The following is a 24,673-nucleotide window of genomic DNA, read 5'->3' as shown; positions in this document are numbered from 1 at the left end:
TCAACCCTCAGTAGCGTCATGTCTGAAGGTCTGGAGGTTTGTAATCAACATTATTTTAACCCATTCAACAAAAAATCCAATCAAGTAAAAACCATCCATTTAAAATACACTAGTCATGACCATACTTAATTCACTGGTCAGTTGGAGAAAGAGAATCATGTGACACAGCAGCTAAACCATGTTTAAGAAACACTTCTCTCTAGAACAGAGAGAACAACAGAAAAAAATGCCAAAGTAGTAAGATTCCTGTGTAGGCCTCATTCTCATTCCCATTCATCTTGCAAGCTATCTGCTGTTTGAATATCCACATGTGACACACAGTGATCTTAAAGAATTCAATCTGTTAGCTCGCTGTCCTCAAAATACTCTGATGCTAAAAGCAGAGGAGACTGACCCCAATCTGGATCCACCTAAGTCTTCAACTTAACAGATCTGTATGACTTTAATTTTTATTGGACTTTACAATTACCTAACTTTTTTTTTTAAAAATTTATGCACCAGATTATTTTCTTTACATGAAAACTGAAATTTTTAAAAATCATTTTTCTTAGACTGTGTTAGGTACAATAAACCAACTTCATTTTAGAAAATGTAATAAAACATGTTTGTGTCTCTTACAATCACATTTAACAACATTAGACACTGTCTGAAATTGCAAGCCTCGCCTACCCCTTCTCACCTGATTATTATATAATATTGATCATTTTACAAAAGTAAATTTAAACCATTTCCTATTGTGAGCACATGTTACAAAGTTAGTTTCACTAAATATTTATTTATTTGGGCAAACTGCAACTGATATGAAAGTAGAGGGATTACAAGTTGGAAAAATATTTTTTAAAATCAGAATTTTATGTCAGTATAAGTTTAGAATAGTTTAGTAAAGAAAATTGCTTGTGAATCAGTAATAGAATTACAAGTGATCAATTTGAAATTCCACATGGGTAAAGAAGATCCACACAGTATTTCATTGTCCTTGCTGTCTAGAGTAAAGTTATGAATGCTACATTTAGCCTGTAACACTATATTGGTGTAATTATGTGCACTGACTCACCGTGAAGAAAAATAATAGACTGCAGTGTGTGGTAAACCAGTTATTCTATCCGTTAGCTTGTTGCAGAACATTCCTTTCCTCACAGAGAATTACACTGAACCACAGGTCAGAAATCTGAATATTTAAGATTGCAATTCAATTTTTATTCATTAAAATGACTTTATATAAAAAAGGTTGATACTTGTAATGATTAATAAATTGGATGCAGCGCTAACTTGTTAGCTAATTCACTGAAAGCCAAAAACAAAAAAAGGTGAGGTAGAGTACATAATTAGTTTTTGAGAAAAAGTGTTTTCTTGCAACTCTGCAAGCCTAACTACCAGACTTTTAAAAATATTTTGTGGAAGCTTGTCTGATTCAACTAAAACAAAACCATAACTATTTCCAGTCTTTGCTCTCTTGGCCCCAAATGTGCCAGAAGTTCAAATACCACAAAAGTTAATGCTTCACTGTTTCTTACCTGCTTAATTTTATAATATCTGTGTGCTCTGATGAAAATAACTAGGTCAAATTCTGTCAAGAATAGTGGAGATGAAAGCTTTCTTTAGCAATCATGATTTTTTTATTGGGTAACGATATTGACCTTTGCTAACAAGCTAATATTATTTTATTTGAAAGTCTGCCACGACAATAATCTACATCATAAAATCAAAGTACAGAATTTTGAATGATGGAAAAAAACATTCTATATAAGCTGAAGTATGGATCCAATGAAATTAAATAGGAACATTTTGAGCTGCTCTGGCATTTCTTGTCAAAATGTTTAGCAACTTTTTGAGAGAACATTATTTAAGATGGTTTTATATTTTGTTCAATTTTTCTGTTTCAGTGTTTTTTTCTATCATATAATGGTTCATTAACATGTATGTATGCTTTGGATCTTCTCACAAAACCTATCACTGTTTCTCATATTCTATCTGCAAGCAAGTTTATCGTCCACGTATATATTTGTGGAGTAACAATGCACCTACTAAATGGCAAACGTCTGCCCAATGCAGATGAGTCTTTGTGAGTAACTGGCCTTATGGTTTGAAAATCCACTCAAAATATTTTTGGAGGAATTCTTTGGCAACTTCTTTTAATTCTGATATTGTGGTCAGTTATCAATTAACCGGAAAAACATATCTCAAGTATTTGAATCTAATTTAAATTCACCTAGCCAAGCATAGGTAAAAATCACATACATCACCCATCGTTTCTGACAGAATCTAAGGCATAGAAATTTGCAATAATGTATCTTCCACCCAAGTTTCATCCAGAAATTAGTTAAGAGAGACCAAGGTATTGATAGTACTGACTGACAGAGAAACATACTGCATTGTACCTGATTTGACAGCTCTTTACATTGCAGGGCTAATATTTGGTTATGTCCTCAGCTTGTACAATGTTTCTATGTTAACACTTACATGGTGACAGAAAAGAATAACACAGGCTAGGGTCCTCCCATTCTACTCACCACTTCAAAGGCTTCACGCATGCACTCACCTCGTATCCTTACCAAATAGGCAAATGGGTAAGAGCTGAACAAACATGGGTAAGATTCCATCACCAGATTTTAGGAAAGAGCCTGCCCTAGGATGTGTAGCAGACAGAGGGTTAGATAAGAAAGTAGGGAATGGGAATCAACCGCACGTGATTTCTTCAATTCAACAAACACTTCTTTGCACCCAGAAGCACTCAAGCAGATCAAGAAGAGGCCCCGCACATGCAGAACACAGGCAAACAACAAACTCAGGAGCAACAAAGAAAACCCATGCCAAAAGTTACAATTAATGATCATGTGCTCAAAGGACCTGGTCCTGGATCTGCAGGATTCTTTAAAATTCTAGGTCACGCACAGTAATGCAAACTAACTAACTAATTGAGTTGAAATTAAAATAGCATCCCTTTTTGTTTCTGATCCCCTTCACTGTTTTATAAACACTCTCCTGTACCACCAAAAATAAACCGTACAATCAAGCATTTTTTATCACAGGCTTACTTAATGTGAAAGTTCATTGTTAGTGTTGAACACAGGATCAAGCAGCAATAAAAGATAAATATTAAAATGTAATGTCTTAGTTTAATTTTTATTTTGTCAAAGAATTTTGCAAATAGTAAAGTAGTTTTGAATTTCACATTGTAGATTAATGTTTGTCTCTCTTTACTTTAAATCAGTTTTTGCTTTTATTACGGTCTGGTGGAAGAATAAAAATGATGTTTTTCCAAAATAGACAGGAAAGTTTTAGGTAAAATATTCCAAGTTCAAGTCGATACTTTTTAAGTCACTGCATATAACAATCGAAGCCATGGTGTGGAGGTGGACAAGGTCAGAAAATCACCCAACAACAGGTTTATTTGAAATCACAAGCTTTCAAGGTGCTATCTCTTTGTCACGTGAGTGAGAGTGTGGTCTTGTAGCATTGTGAAAGTATCCTTACCATATGTCTTGTCAGGTTAATTAGTGACACAAAACCATAATATGAAAATTAAAAGAAACAGTTCCCAAGGGAGTTTACCAAAAATATTTAGGAGATTCCCAAATCATAAGATCAATTATTCTCAAGGGCTCATTGGTTTTGGGTAGACATTTTGCCATGTGATAAGTGCATTGTTACTCCACAAATACAAATATGGACCATTAACTCACTAGAAGATAGACCATGAGAAACTGTGATAGACCATGAGAAACTGTGATAGCACACATATATCTTAATCAACCGTTGCATAGAGTCATAGAGTTGCACAGCATAGAAACAGATCCTTCGGTCCAACTCGTCCACGGCAACCAGATATCCTAAAGTAATCTAATCCCATTTGCCAGTATTTACCCATATCCCTACAACCCTTCCTGTTCATACATCTATTCAAGTGCCTTTTAAATGTTGTAATTGTACCAGCCTCTACCACTTCCTCTGGCAGCTCATTCCATACATGCAACATTCTCTGCATAAAACTTGTCCCTTAGGTTCCTTTTAAATCTATCCCCCTCAATTTAAATTTATGCCCTCGAGTTTTGGACTCCCTTCCCCTGGGGGAAAAAACTTTGACTATTCACCCTGTCCATACCCCTCATGATTTTATAAGCCTCTCTCAGATCATCCCTCAGCCTCTGATGCTTCAGGGAAAACACCCCTAGCTTATTCAGCCTGTCCCTACAGCTCAATCCATCCAACCCTAGCAATGTCCTTGTAAATCTTTTCTGCACCCTTTCAAGTTTAACAACATCTTTCCGATAATAGGGAGACCAGAACGGAATGTAGTATTCCAAAAATGGCCTGACCAATGTCCTGTACAGTCGCAACATGACTTCCCAACTCCTATACTCAATGCACTGACCAATAATGGCAAGCATACCAAATACCTTCTTCACTATCCTGTCTACCCTCAATTCCACTTTCAAGGAACTATGAATCTGCACTCCAAAGTCTCTTTGTTTGGCAACACTTCCCAGGACCTTACCATTAAGCATATTAGTCCTGCTTTGGTTTGCCTTTACTGAATGCAGCACCTCACATTTGTCTATGTTAAACTCCATCTGCTACTTCTTAGCCCATTCGCCCATCTGATCAATGTCCTGTTGTACTCTGAGGTCATCTTCTTCGCTGTGCACTATACCACCAGTTTTGGTGTCATCTGCAAACCTACGAACCATACATCCTTTCTTCACATTCAAATCACTTATATAAATGACAAAAACCAGTGGAACCAGCACTGATCCTCACAGCACACCATTGGTCACAGGCTTCCAGTTCAAAAAGCAACCCTCCACCACCACCCTCTGTCTCCTACCTTCAAGCCAATTTTGTATCCAATGATAGAAAAGAACACTGTGTTTCAGTCTCACACAAGGGATTGTTGGTCAGAGAGAGAACATTGTAACATGGCTAACAAGTTGATTATCAACTTGTAAATCTTTCTAATATGCCAGCTAGTGGGTGGTAAGAGTAGAAGTGTCTCCTGGTCAGCCATCCTGCAGAATGCAATGATAAACCATTGCAATGTTTTGTCCATTACTGTGGACCAATTAAATGGACATCCAAGGCCCAATCCTTGGAAACAAGGATGGGAAAAAGATCAGACACATGTAGCAATTGTAGTTAATCAAGGATGAGGAGCGCTGGATAAATGCTGTTGGTATTGAGGTGATGATTTTGGATTGGAGATATTGTCATGGATACTAATGTCCTGGAAAAATGAGGGGACAGTTGCAAAAAGTGAAAGCACTTTGATACCAGATTCATAGGGACAAGAAATCCCCAGCTGCAAATGTATGTGCAAGCATCAGCGAAAAGCATTCCAACTTCTCTGGACCTTCCCTAAATCTGAGATCTCTAATCCCAGTTCTATTTTAGTAAATCTTCATTCCGCCCCTATCCAAGGACTTGGCATCCTTCTGAAACTTTGATGCCCAAAACAGAACACAATACTCCAACTGAGGCATAACTCATGTTTGAAAAGGCTTAGCATTGCTTGTTTGCTTCTGAACCTGATTCCTCCATTCTTAAATCCTTATAATCTTGTCTTGGCACCTTCAAAGATTTTTATATTCTGTTCCTGTTCCTTAACCTTCATCTTTAAAATTGTCCAATTTATACTATGTTACTCTTCCTTATCCTTCCAAAATGCATCACGTTACTGTGCTGTGTGCTGTATTTCATCTGACAGCATCTCCTCATTTCTCAAGACTGGCCTGTCCTACTGGCAAATGCTGACAAGTTCCACATGGTTTCCTACTTTTCTGAATTTTGAATCATGAAAAAAGTGTGATTTCCATGATGCCAAATTCAGAAACAAAGTAAACAGCTTGCACTAGGACAACAGCATGGTCTTTTACATTCTTCCTATAAACTCACTGAGAACAAGTAGTCATGTAGTTAAATTATTGATTAGCACCCTGACTCAATTGGATTTCTATTGGACACCTTATCCTTTCCTGCTAAATCATGTTGGCAATTACAAAATTCATAAGTCATCAAATGATCTGAGGAGATATCAAGTTAGATCAGAGTATGATGTTTGCCAAAGTTCATCATTATTGGTAGGTTATCAATTAATATTTCTGAGCTCCACTGTGCAAGCAGACGAAACAATGGAATTGCTCATTGTGTCACAGCATTAAAAAAATAGAATGAGCAAGTATTATACTATTCCAGTACTGTATGGCAAACAAAGCACTTCATGGTTGTGTTCATTTACACTTTCTCTTAATTTAAATAATTTATCTTCTGAACAAGGGCTCTAGGATCCAAGGTAGTCTGTGGAGAAAATACTTCTTCATGCAATGTAGTAGTTCATTAGCCTCTCTGTTATTCTCTAATTTATTCAAGTAGGCATGGAATGACAAATGATTTTGTAGCACATAAATTATTGGCTTATGTTACATAAAAGCAAACTGAAATGCAGTGGAAATGATATAGTTATTTAATGCATTGAGCAATTCTTAAAATATAATTTCCAAGTGCTTTCCTAAGACCAAACATCATTGCTACCAAGTGAGCCCTGTAATTTACAAGAAATTATAAATTAATCATTTCACAATAGCGACCACCTTTCAAAAGTACTTCACCGACTATAAAGTGATTTAAACCATCACAAGGTCGTGAAATCTTTTTGTAAATGCAGGTCATTCTTTCATAGTTTATCAGCTAGCCTTGTGATTTGTATCCATACACAGGTAATTTGAATGGTCTTTTACATTACCACACGTTGTTATTGCTATAAGTTGTCAGAAAATTACAAGTAAACATTTTCGTATTGTTCTGCCTGCGCATTAGGAATTTAATCATTCTGGGAAGAAACATTATAATGCCTGAAACAAAATAGAAATTATAAACTTGTGGTAAATGTTTATCCATGGATTTCCTACATTTAATCCACTTACTCACTGCAATACTGCAGCAAAGATAAACCTATATGTCGTAGATATTGCAGATTTCTGTCAGTCCTTTTACCCATTTCTATTATTGTGCCTTTTCCTTCCAGAGAAACTATTAAGCTTATGTTGCATCATACCCTTCTGCTTAGTTTCAATAAACTTTATGGAGATGCAGTTGGCAAATTAAAAAGATTTTGGAAAAGCTCAATTCCTGGAATGAGCCACTCAAAACTGTTACCACAGTGGCCAGGAGCCAAGTATGCACTATGGCAGTGATTTTATCTGCAGCAATAAAAATTTATGCATTTTTCTGGTTCAGCTAGTTTTAAAATTCAATAATATAATTGGATTGCCAGCTTATCATTTTACTTTACTGGAGAATACTAGCCTGTGAGAAATGTCTTTTAAAATATTTTAACTTGATCTTTTGATTTTCAAGAATTGTTCCTACAGTAATTACGATCTTCTGATTTAATGGTAGTTAGCAATTCAATATTATTTGTTTAATATTATATCTGCTGAGCAGATAACCATGTCACACAGTTTTATCAATTGTCTTATTCTGATTAATTTTTTTCCTGTCTTATGACTTTATTCTGCACTGGATCGTCCCCTAATACAGTTTCATCCAATTTTGTATTTCGTTGCCTTTTGTACCAATTGATCATTTTGCTGCAGTAATGTGTTAATAGTACTGTCATCGTGTTTTCTATTGCACCATATATATTAATAACACTACAACTTATGTGCTTTACCTCATTATATTTCACAGCATATTTGGTTAGTTACTTTTTAACTTCCATTGACACCACTGATATCTGAACAGTGTGTCATTCATCGGAATATCTGGTAATTTGATATCTTGGATTGCCTGCTCTTGAAGCTTGTTCAAAAATAAATGACCTAAAGCAGAGATTGTAGACACTGTATTGCTTATTCTCAGCAACATCTGAAATTTTAAAATGACATCCAGCCTATCAAGTCTGGATCCAAAGATCAGATATAAATGGGCCAATTATTCTGTCTTCCCAATTAATATTGTGCTAAAAGAAATTATACGCAAAATGTTATTTGAATTTTCACCTTCATTCCAAACAATGCATCCAGATATTAATTCAGCATAACTGGTATTTGGTTTTGATTAGATACTTCACACATGACACACCATGGGCATTCTACACCACAACAAAAATGCCTCCAAATGATGTGTTTTCGCATTTATTAATTGCACTGTGGAATTCAAAACAAATTAAACTTACAGCATAATAGTTCTATGTGTAGTACAGCAACAGACCACTTTGGTTGATTGTATTTTTATTATGCCGGCCCACTAAGGCTTGTTCCCTCTTAATTGCTCCTATAATCTGTACATTATTTGGTGTTAAAGTATTCTGACATTATTTTCTCAAGACATAGCTCATGGGTGGTCTGGGGTTCTGCTTACTTTCAGACTCAGCAGCAAAACACAGCATTGGTTTAGCGAGTGCGGAAGAGTGGGACTGAGTGGTGAGAATGGAAAAAAGAAAGAGTGAAATAGGGTAGAGAATTTTAAAATACAATCCCCTGAACACTGATGGAAATTTTGTTTTTTCTCCCCCCGATCAACACCACTTCATGTAGAAACTTTTGACAACTGTTCAGCTAGAAACTCTGTTCCTGGATTTGATTTTCACTCAGTATATGGTATTGGAAGACAATATGTCTACAATCAAAAAGATTGGATGTGTCTCTAATGCAGTTTTTTGTGATTGGCAGCAAGCTTGATAAATAACAGGGAAAGACACATTTCCTTTTTGTAAGCATAGTTGTTACTTCTTCCCAGTACAATATTATACTTAAGAAAATTGTGACATACTGAGCTACATACTGAGAAATATAGCGCGTAACTATGTAATTATTTTAATATTCTTTTATGGGATGAGGCCACTGGCAAGATCAACCTATATTGTCAATCTTTAATTATCCTTGGGAAGGTGGTGATTAAAAATCCTTCTTGAAATGTCATGGTCAGGGAGATCTGGTAACATGCTCAGATCTATCGGATGCAGAATTCTAGGATTTTGACTCATTGATATTTCCAAGTCAAGATGTGTACTACTTGGAAAGGAACTTATAAGTGGTGGTATTCCAATGTTCTTATCCTTCTAGGCAATAGGGACCACACGTTTGAGCATGATGTAAACAGAGTACTTGTGAGTTACTACAGTGCATCCGATAGAATATAAGTATTATTGCCAATATTAGAGAGTGCACGTTTAAGATAGTGAATGGAGTGTCGATTAAATGCATTGTTCTGGATGATACTGAGTTTCCTGCATTGGCTAGAGCTTCACACATCCAGGCAAGAGGAGATTATTTCATCACTCCTACCTGGACCCTGGGATTTTGTGAGTTGGGAGAATGGGATGAAGACATTTGCCACAGGGCTACCAACTTCTGAGTTGCTGTTGTAGTCACAATATTTAGATGACCTATCTCATTAAATATCTGACAGATGCTGACTTCTAGGATTTTGATGGTGCGATATTTGGTGATGTTACTGCCATTGAATTTCAAAGGGAATAGTCGTCAGACACTTGTGTGACAAGTGTGAGGAATGTTATATGATATTGATAAAGCCAAGCTTTAATTCTATTCTGGTGAGAATGCAAACTGGCATGGATGACTTCAGTGTCTGATTTGTTCATTGACGTTGCTGTCTGAGATGATTAGTCTCCCAACAACCAAAACCATCTACCTTGCTGCTAGATCTGATTTCAGGTAATGAATGATTTCCCCCGATGTCCATTGACTTTAATTTCACTTGGGCTCCTTGATGTCACATTCAGTCAAATACTTTGTGATATCAAGGACAATCACACTACTCCTGAATTCACTTCATTTTAACAATGTTTGAGTTAAGGTTGTATTGAGGTTTGGAACAGAGTAGCTTTAACTGTAACAGAATCTGGAGCCAAATCGTCTTGGTGGATACAAGACTTGCACTGTAGTGGAATACATGGGCGGCACGGTGGCTCAGTGGTTAGCACTGCTGCCTCACAGTGCCAGGGACCCCATTCAATTCCACCTTTGGGTGACTGTTTGTGTAGAGGTTACACATTCTCCCTGTGTCTGCATGGGTTTCCTTGGGTGCTCCACTTTCCTCCCACAATCCAAAGATGTGCAGACAAGCTAAATTGCCCCATAGTGTTCAGGGGTGTGTCGGCTTAGGTGCATTAGTCAGGGGAAATATAGGGTAATGAGTGGGGGTGGGATACTTGTCGGACCAAAGGGCCCTTTACCACACTGTAGGAATTCTAATTCTACATTATCCAGGTGGATGGCTAATTCTGCATTTTAAGTCTTTGCTGTATTAAATGCACTCAGGAACAGAAATCATGGGCCCCAGTGCAGTTCCTGGCCTGGCCACTGATCCTGTCTTTGGCATGAACACAAGATGCATTCCTCCCTGAGAGCCACCTGAGCACAGAAGGCTCCCAAAAACCCCACTACCTGGTTATTGGCCCTTGACTACAGTTAGTGCGTACTGAGTTTGGTGAAGATAGATATGATGGGACCTCAGGAGAGGTCTGAGATGGATGGCCAACTTGGACTGAAGTTAGTCACTAATACTTCAGCATTGTCATTTGCATCCAGATGCTGAGCTCAACATTCACTAAGCATTGCAACATTGGTGATTTCTTCTCCTTCTTCAGCTGTTTAATTCTCCACCACCATTGATGACTAAATGGGTCAGTACAGCTTTGATCTGTCTGGTTGGCTTAGATCCAGGGATGAGGGATTTTTAAGGTTAGATTGGACAAGCTGAAGTTTTGCTCCTTAGAAAAAGCGATTGAGAGGATACTTGTTAGAAGTGTTCAGAACCATGAGGGGACTGCACAGAGTAGATAAAGAGAAACTATTCTCATTAATCAAAAATCAAAATGTGCCAATTTAAGTTGATTGTCAAAGAAAGTAATGGTGACATGAGGAAAAGCATTTTTTTACTTTGAAGTTATTGAAGATAATTTCAATGAAGGGCTTCAAAAGAGAATGTGATAATTATCTGTGGAGGGGAGGTTTGGTGGACTATGGGGAAAAGGCAGAAGTGGGACTTGGTGAATTGCTTTGCTGAGAGCTAGCTAGCATACACATAATGAGTCTTCTAGCCTTTTGTGCTGGGCCCATGATTCTGTACAGTTAAACAGTTTTGATGTGGAGATTGCAGAATGGGCAACGATGCTCTTCTGTACCTAAATGTCTATGATTTAGTGACTATAGTTGTTCTCATGATTTTACATTTGTGTTGATGAGAGCATTACTGATCCAAACGAACTGGGTTAGATGATCTAATAGTGCAACTTCAGCACCGTTCTTGCAGTTAAGTAGAAAGTAACTGGAAATTTGCATCGTGTCTTCTGTAGATAATACAGGTCACACTGTAATCAAGGGATATCTAAAAGATGGAGATCAGTTATACTCTGGAGATAGCAAATTAGTTATTTGACTATGTGTGTTCGCGAAATAGATCCTGGGCTGACAGATTTGCTGAAAATGGGTATAAAGCATAACTTTTCAGCAAGGTCATATTGCAGTTGTGCAATCACCTCAGTCAAAAACAAAGTTTTATTTTAAGTTAAAACCGGCACCACTGCCACTAACAAATAATTCATGAGCAACCCAAAAGCATAATTTTATTTGAAACACTTTGGAGATTGATTTGTTTGTTCTTTTACATAATAACATGTTTCCCTGTTTCTGAATACTGAAGTTGCAAATGGGTAAATACAGCTAAATTAAGCGGTAATTATTAATGAATTTTTGGATCTACTTTGCAGCTTTTTGAAGTCTCACACTCTTAAATTGCTACCTTTGGTACCAGTTCAAGTAGCAGGCACATAGAGGTTACATTACAGTACAATTCTGATTTGTAACATCCCTTTGTCAAGAAATTATATCAACAGCCTTCCCAGGAGTAAACTATCGCAGACGTCCGTATTACTGCATTTACTGCGCGTTTGCACCTCCAGAAGTTCCTGTCCTTTAATAACGGTGCGCGTTGATCACCTTGCCGTTTGACTACAGCTGGAAGGCCATTGGCTCTCCCAGTGCCACATTTCGAAATTGTAAAATCGCCCAACGCAAGGGGGAAACCTCTGGCAAATAACAGTGCCATCTACAGGAGTGACAGACCCTCACAACTGCAATGTACAACCACTGAGGGCCGACAGCCAGGGTATGCGGTATGAGTGAGGCATTCAGCCTTCGCTGGTCTGGCAAGTCAGAGTCGCTGTGCAATGTTTGAGTGATGCACATCGTGTGCTAATCCGAAAGCTGCAATGGGTCAGATCCAATGCCATCTCCAGCGATCTGTGAATTCAAGCACCAAATAAAAAAGTAGCACAAAATCTGGCGACCAATTCAAAATTAATCACATGTACCTCATTTCAATTCACAAATATTTTGAGAGGACGTTTCTACCATTAAGTTAAAAAAAACTCCATTCATTTTAAATGAAACCATTAAAAATCTAGGAAATCCCTGTTAAAATGTCAATTCATTGCTTTGTGGCATGATTTCAGGTTTAATTATTGGATCAAAATTCGTTTCTAAATGGTTGAAATTTTAATTTGGAAAATTATATCTGCTAAAAATGTTTTCTTTAGTGCCTTTCAAAGTGTGATTTCCATCCCTGTTTTGCAGCAGCTGTCTGTTTGCGTCCCCCAGTTTTTCTACAGTGCAGAGACTGTAAACCTACCATTTTCACCCCCAACCATGAGATTGCACGGCTCGGCCTAGTTGCAGCCCAGGCTAGGCAGTGAAAAGTCCCGGCCCGTACGGAGTGTAAGAGGCGCTACCCCGGTGGCCGACTGCAAACCTAGAGGTGAAGGTTGGAGCAGGCATTTGAAAAAAAGAATCTTAATTTTTAGAAAGATATATAGAGAAAATAACATTAAATCATTGTCTTGACTAGTTTCCAAATTATATTTTAATTTTCATTCATCTGCTTTATATTGGTTGATCCATTTATTTCAACCTCATTTTCATAGTGCCATACAGCATAGAAACACGACCATCGCCCCATGGTGTCTATGCCAACCAAAAAGAGCTAAATCCATTCTCCTGCACTTGGTCCCTAACCTACTGTGCCCTGGCATTTTAAGTACTCATCCAGGTTCTTCATAAGTGTTGCGTGTACCTGACTCCACCACTCTCTCAGGCAGCACATTTCATATATATTTCACCCTCTGGGTGAGAAAAAAATTCTCAGATCTCCTCTAAGTCACTTTCTCCTCACCTTAAACTTATGTGACTTATGTCTTAGCCACACCTGCCATGGGGAAGAGATTCTCATGATCTTTTCTGTCGATGCCTCTCAGAGTTTTGTAGACCTCAATCAGATCCCTTCAACCTCCTTTGCCCCATGGGAAACAAACCCAGCCTCACCAGTCTCTCCTCTTAACTGGACTCTTCATCCCAGTCAATATCGTGGTGAATCTCCTCTGCAGCCTGTCCAGTGCAATCACATCCTTCTGATCGTGTGGCAGCCAGCTGGTCCCAGGAAAGTGATAGCCAACTGATCTCATCCCACAATTATTATTCCAGAGATCCAGATAATGTCCTGAGGAGCAAGGTTCAAATCTTGCCATGGTCGATAATCGAATTTGAATTTAGTAAATAGTTGGAATTAGGAGACCAACGATGACCATTAGACTTTTGTCAGAAAAATCCCATCTGCCTCACTAATGATCAGATTAGATTACCTACAGTGTGGAAACAGGCCCTTCGGCCCAACAAGTCCACACCAACCCTCCAGAGAGCAACCCACCCAGACCATTCCCCTACGGGCAATTTAGCATGGCCAATTCACCTAATCTGCACATTCTTTGGACTGTGGGAGGAAACTGTAGCACCCGGAGAGGACCCATGAAGACATGGGGAGAATGTGCAAACTCCACACAGACAGGAATTGAACCCGGGTCTCTGGTACTGTGAGGCAGCAGTGCTAACCACTGTGCCACATTGCCGCCCTTAAAGGAAACTCCCATCCTTACCTGCTCTGGCCTACATGTGACTCCAGACCCACAGCAACATGGTTGACACTTAACTGCCCTCTAGGAGGGGTAATAAATGCTGGCCTGGCCGGTGATGCCCACATCAAATGAATAAATAGCATTAAACATTGTATTCTATCTGTTGCCTAACCGTTATTTTATAAAGTTGTAACAAGATTTCCTTGCACCTATATTTTACATTTCAAGGAAGGCAAGTATTCCATGTGACTTCTTCACCACCCTGTCTACCTCTGCTGACACCTTCAGGGATCTATGCACTTATACATCAATGTCCCTTTCTTCCTCAGTGATCCCTAAGGATTTATCATGCATTGTGTATATCCTTACCTCTCAAAGTCCATCGCTTTGCACTTAATCAGGATTAAAGTTTAGTACAAGAAATATACTAGCTAGTTTACTAACAAGATTACAGTCTTAATTTCACAGAATTTGCAAAGAAAAAGTGATTTTACGTAATAGAGCATCTTAATAGCAGTTTACCAGAAATACACATTTACAGCAATTGAAATATAATTGGATAGAAATGTTAGGAACACACAGATGACTTGAGAAGAACAGCTGCATTGCTTTGACCAGGTTGCAGAACTGTAAGACATAATAGCTGAAGATCGTGCAGCTCTTGTGAAATGTTGCCATTAAAATGGAGAATTCACCGCCAACTGCTTTCAGCACTTTAAATTCATCTCATTAGCAAAGGAAGCAGCTTCATTTGACAGTGAGGATCCCAAACAGGTGGCAAGCGAAAATTCTGATGCAGCAAATCTCATTCAGCCGAAGAGTTCTCAATTCCAACTGTCAACAAACATGAGGTTTGAATCTGTTGTTGGTCTGGTTAAGGAAGTTCCAATAGATAGATTGCTAATCAACATGGAAGCTGTTAATGTTGTGTAGGAGAATTCTTCTGCCAGCAGGAGTGAGGAAGAGGCCCACACATGCAAATTCAGTGGGCAGCTGGAGGTAGAGAAACCAGCCCCCATCAAGGCAATGGTTTCTCATCAGAGAGATTGCTGAGGAAGTGGCTGACAACCAAGTCTCATTTCCCAATGAAACCTCTCATTGTGGTAAAGACTTTGTAGACAAATGTGTTGGCAGCAGGAAGCAAACCACAATCTGAGCATGACCAAACATTATTACATTGAATATTATTCAGTGCTTAAGTTATAACAGACAATGCTTCCACTGAAATTCTGAAACACAAAATTGAGGGGTTCTTTTTATAAAATGTAAGAGTTTGTTTAAGGAGTCATGGATATAGTTCTCATAGTGTACCATGTAACATGACAGAAATCTATACTAAATTCAGTAAAGATCATTGTGCAAGATTGCAGTTTATTCATTCCACTCCATCTGAATATGACAACTCATGATATAGTTCCATTTATTCCGATTGCCTTATCCAAGCAGCCATCTGTTGCATGAGCACAGAAAGCGAATGTTAATGGTGGTGGTATTCACTGAAAGGGGGATATTGTCACTGCTGAAATCCAAACCTCATCACCTTGAAGTTCAACTCCCATGTTTTCCTTGCCAAAATCCATCCACCAGACGCTACAATTTTTATAGAATATATACTTCATCATCTATTTTACATCTGTCAAATTTCCATCCCTCATTGGCTTTCTTTGTAATGAATAGACAATAAAATTACATTTTCATATTCTTTCATGGCCACCATGTGTGATCTCCTTCACTTATACAAATTTGCACACACACACTTTTTTCTCCTCTCTTATAGGGCTACCTATTTTGCATTTGTTCACTCTCATTTTTCAGTTTCATCATGGTCATCCATTCATTTAGGCATTAAATAACCACCTTTCTAAATAACCCTCCCCTTCCCAAAAATATTTCTGCTCACTAACTCAGATGCATAAATAATTCAAGTATTAATTTCCAGACCTGACAATAGCATGTTTGGCCCAGATGTCCTACTCTATTCAACTACCATTCCAGGCCATCCTGAAGGGAAAATACACATGCTTTCTTTTCTTTGTTTCATATTGTAATGTTTCACAAAACTCATTCCCCTAATGTATTCCCTTGATACCCTAACCTCCAATATTAAATGAAAAGAGTTTCTAAATTTCACCTCAATGATTGAGGCCAAACCTGCAGTTGTAATGCTAACCTTTCCTCTTCCTTCCTGCTCCTGACTCCCACTAGTTTTTCACTCATTCCACTTCTCAGTGAACATCATTTTACGATTACTCTCACATCTGCCCCTCAAATTCATTTCTCCTCAGGATATTACTCTAACTCACAATCTACCTTGATCCCCACAACCCCATTCCACTTCTAACTCAAAAACTCTTCCTGGCCCTCATAACTGCAAGCATTTCTTTCAGGCACAATTCCTCTCCCGTTCAAAAACACTGCCATCAGGCTCTTCAATAAAATATCCATCTACTTTGGCTATTATCCAATCTCAACCGTTTTCCTCTCAAGGCTGCTCCAATATATTTTGTTCTCACACAAAATTTAATTGTTTTAATTAATTTGGGCCACACTGCCTTCCTTGTCTTCCTCAATTATTGTGCTTCATTTGATATTGTTAACAATGCTACCCTCTCTCAGTGGTTTTGTTGTCCAACTCCATGGATTGGCCTTGTATCATTCCATTTCTATTTGTTTAAATACAGCTTGCACTTCTCCATCAGCAACTTCTGCTCATGCTATTTCCTAAAGATTTAACTAATGCTCCTTTATCGTATTACTTCACACAGTGCCCACACTATTTCTACAACCTCCTTCAGTCTGGTATCCTCACCAATGTTCTGGCCCTCTGATTGGAAACATTTGTGCATTCCCAAGATTGTCTGCCTCAAAATTAGTAACAATTCTCTGGATCCTTAATCCTCAACAATCCTTAACCCACCATCTCTCTCAATGTTTAAAACTCCAAACTCCACCTTTTCAACCAAATTATCAGTCACCTGCATCAAATTCTTGCACATGGCTTGATCTCAATTTCTGTATCATTTTTATGTATATTTTTCAGCACACTGCCTCATCAATTCCAATTAAATATATGATATGGTTGCATGAAGTGGCTAATGTATATAGGAATATTATTCCCTAGCAAATGTTAGATAAGCTGAAAATCTGTACAAATGTTTTTTTTTTAAGAAGAATGGTGGTCCCAATGTGAAATGTGTTTATTACTTAGGCAAACTTGGCAGGCAAGAACTGGCCCTGGGGGAGAATCCTATTCAGTTAATCATTCAAGAAATGAAGTTACATGACAGATCTATTTGTGTTTATGGTTCGTGGCTTAGTGAAATATGATAACACAGATTAATTTGTGTTCATCATTGTTTCAGTAGTTCCAGGATACTACTGCTAACTAGTATCGTTTAGTTGTTTTTTTCTCTGTCAAGTTGTACATTGAAAATTAGTGAACTATTAATTGTATTCTTCAGTAATGCTTGAATATCTTTAGTAAGCAAAACATTATGTAGCACAAACCTATCTTCATTTTGTTATTAAAAGCTACCAAAACTTATTTTCAAAATATTGCTACAATGATTTATCCTACATGTCAAATCTTACCATTTAATTCTTTGCTGATTCAAAGAAGTAAAAAAGGTGAAGTTTATTGGAGTTATCAGGTGATTACTTTGGAGGGATTATTGAGTCTGAAAGTGCAAAGAAACATGAATATTCACAATTAAAGTTAAAATGTTCTTAATTAATGATGTATGCAACTGTTAATATTAATTCTACTCTATCAACATTGTTTCCACAAAATCTCTACAGTGTGGAAACAGGCCATTCTGCCCGAGTCCACACTGATCCTTTGAAGAGCATCTCACCTATACCCATCCCTGCATTTCCCATGGCTAATCCACCTAACTGACACACCCCTGAATGTTACTGGTAATTTAGAATGGCCAATCCATCTAACCTGCACATCTTTGGGCTGTGGGGGGAAGCCAGAGCACCCAGTGGAAACCCATGCAGACATGGGAAGAAAGTGTGAACTCCACACAAACAGTCGCCTGAGAATGGAATCGTCCCTAGTGCTGTGAGGCAGTAGTGCTAACCAGCGAGCCACCATGCCACCCACGTTCTGGTCCCAGAAGATCTCTACAGCAATGACTCCATTTTGCCATTAAGGGTGAATGCTTAAATTAAAAACAGAATAAAGGAAAAAAAGTGTTAATATTCATATAATCTGTAACTTGATGTAATTGGTTCTGATCAAATTGGTTCAAACAAAAGAATGCCGATAGCATGATGCAGCATCAGACAGATCTAAGTGATTCCACAACTAATAGACCAGATCTACATTCTACAGTGCTGCCATATCCAGTTGTGAAGGGTGGTAAACAAGCAAACAGCTCACTGTGGGAGGTTGCTCCACAAATATCTCTATCCTCCAATAATGGGGGAGCACAGCATGTAAGTGCAAAAGATAAGGCTAAAGTATTTGCAACAATCTTCAGCCTGAAGTGCTGAGAGGATGATCCATTTCGACCTCATCCAGGGGGCTATGGCCCTGATAACATTCCAGCAATAGTACTGAAGCTATGCTGCAGAGCTTGCTGCAACCCTAGCCAAACTGTTTCAGTAAAGCTTCAACCCTGGCATGTACATGACAAAGTGGGATATTGCCCAGGTATGTCCTGCACAATCCAACCCGGTCAATTAGCACCAATCGGTTTACCCTCGATTGCGGGTAAAGTGATTGAAGATGCCATCACTAGTGGCATCAAGCAGCACCTACTTAGCAACATCATGCTCACTGACTGATTTGGCCTCATGGTTCTTGACCTCATTACTGCCTGAGTTCAAACATGGACAAAAGAGTTGAATTATGCCCTTGTACCCGAGGCTATCTTTGACTAGGTGTGGCAATGGAGCCCCAACAAAACTGGAGTTAATAGGAATCTGGTGTAAAATTTCTATTGGTTGGAATCATACCTGACACAAGGAATGATAGATGTAGGTCAGTCATTTCAGATCCAGGACATCTCAACAAGAGTTCCTCACGATAGTGTCCGAACCCCAACCATCTTCAGTCGCTTCGTTAGTGTCCCGCACTCCATCATAACATCAGAAGTGGGGATGGTCACTGATGATTGCACAGTATTCAGCATCATTCTCAGCTCCTCAGATACTGAAGTAGTCTACGTTGAAATGCAGCAAAGACCTGGACAATATCAAGGCTTGGGCTGAAAAATACAAATAACATCCACACCATATAAGTTCCAGGCAATGGCCATTTCCAACAAGGCAGAATCTAACCATCACCCCTTGACATTCAATGGCATTACTGCCACTACCATATTGGAGTATATTATTGAACAGAAACTGGACTAGTCAAATACATGCAGTGGCTACAAAAGCAGGTTAGAGGGTAGGAATCCTATCGCAAGTAACCCACTCCTGACCCCTCAAAGCCTGTTCACCATCTCCAAAGCCCAAGTCAGCAGTATGATGGAATATTTCTCACTTTCCTGGATCAGTGCAGTCACAACATCAAGTATCTTGACCCCATCCAGGACCAAGCAATTCACTTCACTGGCAGCACATCCACAAACATTCACTCTTTCCAAACCAATGCAGTTATAGCAGTATGCACCACCTACAAGAAACACTTTAGAACTTCACTAAGGTTCAGTGGGTTCTGAATCCAGGACCCCTACCACCTAAAAAGAAAAGCTCAGCAGATACTTGGGAACATCACCGCCTACAAGTTCCCCTCCAAGCTACTCAGCAGCCTGATTCAAAAATATATTACCATTACTTCACTGAATGACATTGTGTGACCACCTACAGCACAGGGACTGCAACGCTTCAAGATGGCAGTCCACCTACAACCTTCTCAAGGACAAACAGTAAATTCTTACCCAGCCAGTGATGCCTGCATTCCATGAATGAATAAAAAAGTTTCCTTTTCACTTATGAAATTTATAACTGTTCTTATGCGAACACAAAGTTGGCCTTTTGAATTTGCAATACTTATCAATGTGTGGTCTGTTAATAAGCTGCACTTCCAATCCTGTTCAATTTTGTAATTGTTAAAATGCTTTACATTGAAGATCACAAATATCAACAGGGTGCCTTATTTGTGAGGGAATCAGGCATTTAAACTGCAGCTGGTATTTCAGTTTTGGATGATATGCTGAAACATCTGACTTGTTCTGTCGGTAATAACACTTTATTATATGGACCTCAAATTCATGCGTTGAATTTTGTAACATGCAACTTAAACTTATGCTAACTTGAACCTAAACAAGTCTATCCAACAGTGGAAAAAAAACAGTGAGATGACAATCGAAAATCCCCTTTAGATCCATCGATAAAATAGATAGCAGGCTCGATCTATACTCGAGGAAGACAATGAATCTAGTTCCTGTGACTGCCACTCTAATCGTATCAAGGTCGTATCCTGTCGGCTGCGGTTTAAGAGGCAATGCACTGGAGATCTCAGGCGTCCAGAGGAAATGATTATTGGGCTGGGAACTAGTAAATTATAGGTGCCCTGATGTCCAAACGTTCATTCGCGCAACGTATGAGCATTTCCTGCAATGGAAGCCCTATTCATAGAAAGTTAAGAGATAACGAACAAGTAAACATTTCTGGATCCAGTTTTTCTTTTCATACTCTTTGAAGCATGGTTCTTTATGTATGTCTTAAGATTGTAAAACCATGTGCAATGTAATCCTCAGAACCAACACAGGGAAGAAAGTTATCTAACGACTTCCACATCTTTACATGCGAAATGTCTTCTGCTATGAAAGAAGATCCTAAAACTGATACAAAAATGTCTTGATCTAAAACAAACAATCTTGTATGACAGTGGGAGATAATGACAATGCTGAGTTCAGAGAAAAAGGACAGAAACGATCACTTTAAATATTTCACTTTGTCTTTCGATTTACAATGAAGTGTCTGGAGCTGAAGTTGTTTCACTGCTTCAGAGTTGCAGACTATTTGTGCATATTTCTGTACTTTCGACTGAAGAAGGAAGGTTCGTAAAAGAGAGAGAGAGAAAAAAAAGCATAGCGTTTGATTAGTATTCGCCGACAGACCCAGGCTGACATACCATTGGCCTCGATAAGGGAGTGGGGGGAGGTCTCTGCGAGACGTCAATGGCTCAACAGATTAGCAGGGTTGAAACTCTGAGTCCGCCGAGCCGTCACCGCCCCCAACATCTCCCCCCCCCCCCCAACCTAAAAAGATCAAATCCTCGAGTTCACAGGCACAGGCAGTAATGTAAAAACTTAGCCAGCACTGACTTTCCCCTGTACCTCCTCTTACACTATGTTCTCTTACCCAATATTACGCCAACGATATCGGATGCTACGTACGCCAAGCACCAACTCTCACAGCACTGTTCAATCGAGGATAAATTGAATGAAAGGTTCGAGTGCTAAGTTACAGTGGTTGTCTTGTGGTGAGGGCTTTCTGTACACAGTCGGTAATCATGCAACTTGTGTTTTGGGTAGGGGTAATGTTACTTTTCGTCTCCAGTATAGAAGGAACACCACAAATGTACCAAAGACAAGGTAATACTTGATTATATTGTGTACTGTGCATTACTGTTGCAAAACTATCGATTTTTAAAATAAAAGGAACAGCATTTAGCATAGCAATCGTCAGTGTGATACATATTTAGACCTTAATTTGTGGTAATGCCCCATGTGTTAAATCAGGATTTTATCTTGTTTCAGTTAAACTGCGAGAGCAGCTGAAGGTTTATGAAATCGTGACACCCACTCGAGTGACTGAGTTTGGGGACGCTTTCCCAAACACGATGCATTTTAGGAGGAAAAAACGAAGCATTGACACCGACCATTGGGCCTTCACAACCCACTACAGAATTAATGCATTTGGGCAATTCTTTCACCTCAATTTAACTGCGGATTCGGGATTTATTGCACCGATATTTACCGTTACACACCTTGGAATACAAGCTAATTTCACAGAGTTTCACGAAGAGGACACTGACACGAAGCACTGCTACTACACAGGACAGGTCAATGCTAAACCGGAGCACACAGCTGTGATCAGTCTCTGTACAGGACTGGTAAGTAACATTTTAACCCTCGCGAGACTGAATTGGAGTTTGGAGTTTTCAAAGTATAATTGGTTGTTCGGTAATAATAATTGTCGTCTTGAAAAAAAGTTGCATATAATATTTTGTCATTTTCAAGCCTGAAATGTTGGCAACATCACTATATTGATGTAGTTCCAACGTTATCAGAATTGATTGTCCCTGGGGATAACATGTGAAGATAATAGGAGCCAGAACGTGCTAAACCACCAAGACCACACTGGGAAACGCAACGTCCTCTTTGAACAATTTGCGTAAGTCGTCATTCACTCCCCCCCCCCCCCCCCAAAAAAAACACCTTCCTGATGACCATCGCTAAATAAGGCAGGACTAGTGGGACGGAGTCAGAGTAGTACAGCCTGCTCAGTTCGCACGGTGTACACGGCCTCTGGAGATCCTGGGAACAAGTTTGACTGGGGGTCGACGTCAAAGATGTTAATAACTCCAGTTGACAGACGTCTCTCTTACGCACAGAGTAACGCAGCCCCCTAGCCCTTCCTCAAAGCAGCAGCGTGAGAGTGGCGTCAGCCATCCAAGTTCTCTAACCTTACCGAGCGTTTCCCAGTCTCAGCCCGCGATTTAACTCGACCCCTTAAAAGCAGCAAGCTGCCGAAACCCACCGACTCATTCCTGCAGCTTTGGGTTTCGGTGTGTCCACGAATTCCGCACAGCCATTATTCACCTCTGACATGAGACGCAGTGAGCTCTCCCCTCGCTATACTCCACCTTCATTACACGCTGTGAAACTTCAAAGCCACTGGTTTAAACGCAGCCGAATGGACGCTCCATTCTTCTCTCCGACGGGATTTCCGTTTGAATCTTCCAAGTTGTTTCAGCTTCATTGCCCACTCTCCCCGCTCCCCTTTTATTTTGTCAACAGCATTAGGACAAAAATCATTTTCAATCCCTTTCAGTTCTGAAGAGTCACACTGGAAGCGTTAACTTTGTGTGTGTGGGTGTCTACAAATGCTGCCTGATCTGCTGAGTTCCTCCAGTACTTTCTTGTTAATTTGCATCAGAATGCAGCTGCTTGTTGTAACGTCTCCAAAACATTAAAGGACAGTTACTGTGTCATGAGATAATTTACTTGCAGATCTCCAGAAACCACCGTTCATTCGCTTACCTTGTGCTCAATATTTGGAAAAGCTCTTTCCTGAAAACGGTTTTTAGGTGACGCAGCGGGCAGACACTTATCATTCTCAATCTCCAGTGTGAGAAACAGCGAGAAGCTCTTAACTAGTGATCGAACAATCTCAGTTTTCACGTCTCTAATGCAAAGATCCGGCCTCAGTTTACCTGAAAGAGGGATTAAACATTGAAGCAGCGTGACTGTTTGTTTTGCTCCGCTGTGGGCGGAGCTGGCTTTTCTAACGAGGGGCGAGACTTTCTTAAAGCCACGAAGAATTGTGCTTGTAAATTTATTCACATTTTAAAATTGAGCAGAAGTATGTATCGGGGGGGCGAAGAGAAGATTCGGTAAGCGCGGGTTTTCTGCTTTAAAAATGCAAATGTTTATGTCGTGTTTTTGTCTTGAGAGGTACCAGTATAGAGCTGCACCTTTAAACTGTGGTGCGCTCTCGGCAACCAGCCCTTGTAGCCCTGGAGGGCGAGGAGCTAAAATCCGGTGTTTATATAAACCTATGACTATAGTGCAACTCCGCCAAACTTACTCCTTGCCACCTGAGTTTCCCACCAGGATCGTGGTGTGGTCACTTGGCACCACAGCCTTTTATTTAGAACGGTCTCATCACACTTTCACTCTTATCCGACAGAGTTCGGCTGCTGTTCTTCAATTATGCAGAAAAATCTTGTCCAAGAGTCGTGCAAACTAACCTCGGTTCTTCAACATGAAGCTGGAAAAGTAATGAGCAGTTATGTCTCTGCAACTAATGTGCCTGGAGAGATGTGGGAGACTGGGAGGTAGTGAGTTTCTCATGGGCATCTCTGCAAAAAAAAAACCCAAATGAACTGCGGATGCTGGAACATAGAACTGTACAGCACAGGAACAAACCATTCGGCCCACGATGTTGTGCTGAACATGATGCCAAATTAAACTAATCCCTTCTATCTGTGCTTGAACTATCCCTCTATTCCTTGCATATTCGTGTGTTTATCTAAAAGTCCCTTAAATGCCCTTATCATATCTCCTCTGCAGCCACTCCTGATGGTGGGAACCCGACTCCGACCACCGTTTTGTGTAAAAACTAGCCCCTGGCATCTCCTTGGAACTTTCCCCCTCTCATCTTAAATGCATATCCCTTCGTATTAGACATTTTAACTCTGGGAAAAAAGATTCTGACCGTCAACCCTACCTGAAACAAAAGCAGAAATTGCTGGAAAATCTCAGCAGGTATTGTCGAGAGAAACCACCATTAACGTTTCGGGTCCAGTCACTCTTCAGAACCACGACCTTCTGTATAAAAATAAAACATCTTTTTCCCAGCTATCATGCGTTCTGAAGAAGGGCGACTGGACCCGAAACATTAACTCTGATTTCTCGCCACAGACGCAGCCACACCTGCTGAGCTTTTCCAGAAATTTCTGTCTTCACCTCTGCAGTTTGACCTCTCCATGATGGTTAATGATGCCCAATGTGCATTATATTTAGCATGCTGCTATTTAGATGTTGCACCTCTTTAAGGTTA

General features: G+C 39.4%; 1 protein-coding gene and 1 long non-coding RNA gene across 9 annotated transcripts in view; one reads left to right on the top strand and one right to left on the bottom strand.

Annotated features, from left to right (window-relative positions):
- Window positions 1-12,898: 12,898 nt before the first annotated feature.
- On the bottom strand, window positions 12,899-23,380 carry LOC140483823 (uncharacterized). 3 transcript variants are annotated; one of them, XR_011962048.1, is made up of 3 exons: window positions 22,711-23,380; window positions 18,890-19,140; window positions 12,899-17,601 (listed from the first exon to the last, which is right to left on the bottom strand). It is a non-coding gene; the product is annotated as an uncharacterized lncRNA (long non-coding RNA). The 3 variants fall into 3 exon arrangements; XR_011962049.1 differs by having other exon boundaries at window positions 23,152-23,380; XR_011962047.1 differs by lacking the exon at window positions 22,711-23,380 and adding an exon at window positions 21,876-21,980.
- adamts9 (ADAM metallopeptidase with thrombospondin type 1 motif, 9) overlaps window positions 21,153-24,673 on the top strand; it is a 256,708-nt gene continuing 253,187 nt past the window's right edge. For all 6 annotated transcript variants that reach the window (XR_011962042.1, XM_072582481.1, XM_072582483.1 and 3 more), the window contains exons 1-2: window positions 21,153-21,480; window positions 21,646-22,001. Coding sequence is in view for 5 of the 6 variants with exons in the window: in XM_072582481.1 (XP_072438582.1) it covers window positions 21,399-21,480; window positions 21,646-22,001 (438 nt within the window). In the remaining variant the exon portion in view is untranslated. The remainder of the gene's footprint in view (window positions 21,481-21,645; window positions 22,002-24,673) is intronic.

The sequence above is a fragment of the Chiloscyllium punctatum genome, chromosome 12 (genome assembly GCF_047496795.1).
Source record: "Chiloscyllium punctatum isolate Juve2018m chromosome 12, sChiPun1.3, whole genome shotgun sequence".
Taxonomy (NCBI): domain Eukaryota; kingdom Metazoa; phylum Chordata; class Chondrichthyes; order Orectolobiformes; family Hemiscylliidae; genus Chiloscyllium; species Chiloscyllium punctatum.
The sequence above is the reverse complement of the archived record's forward strand: the minus strand, read 5'-3'. Positions and strand labels throughout refer to the sequence as shown.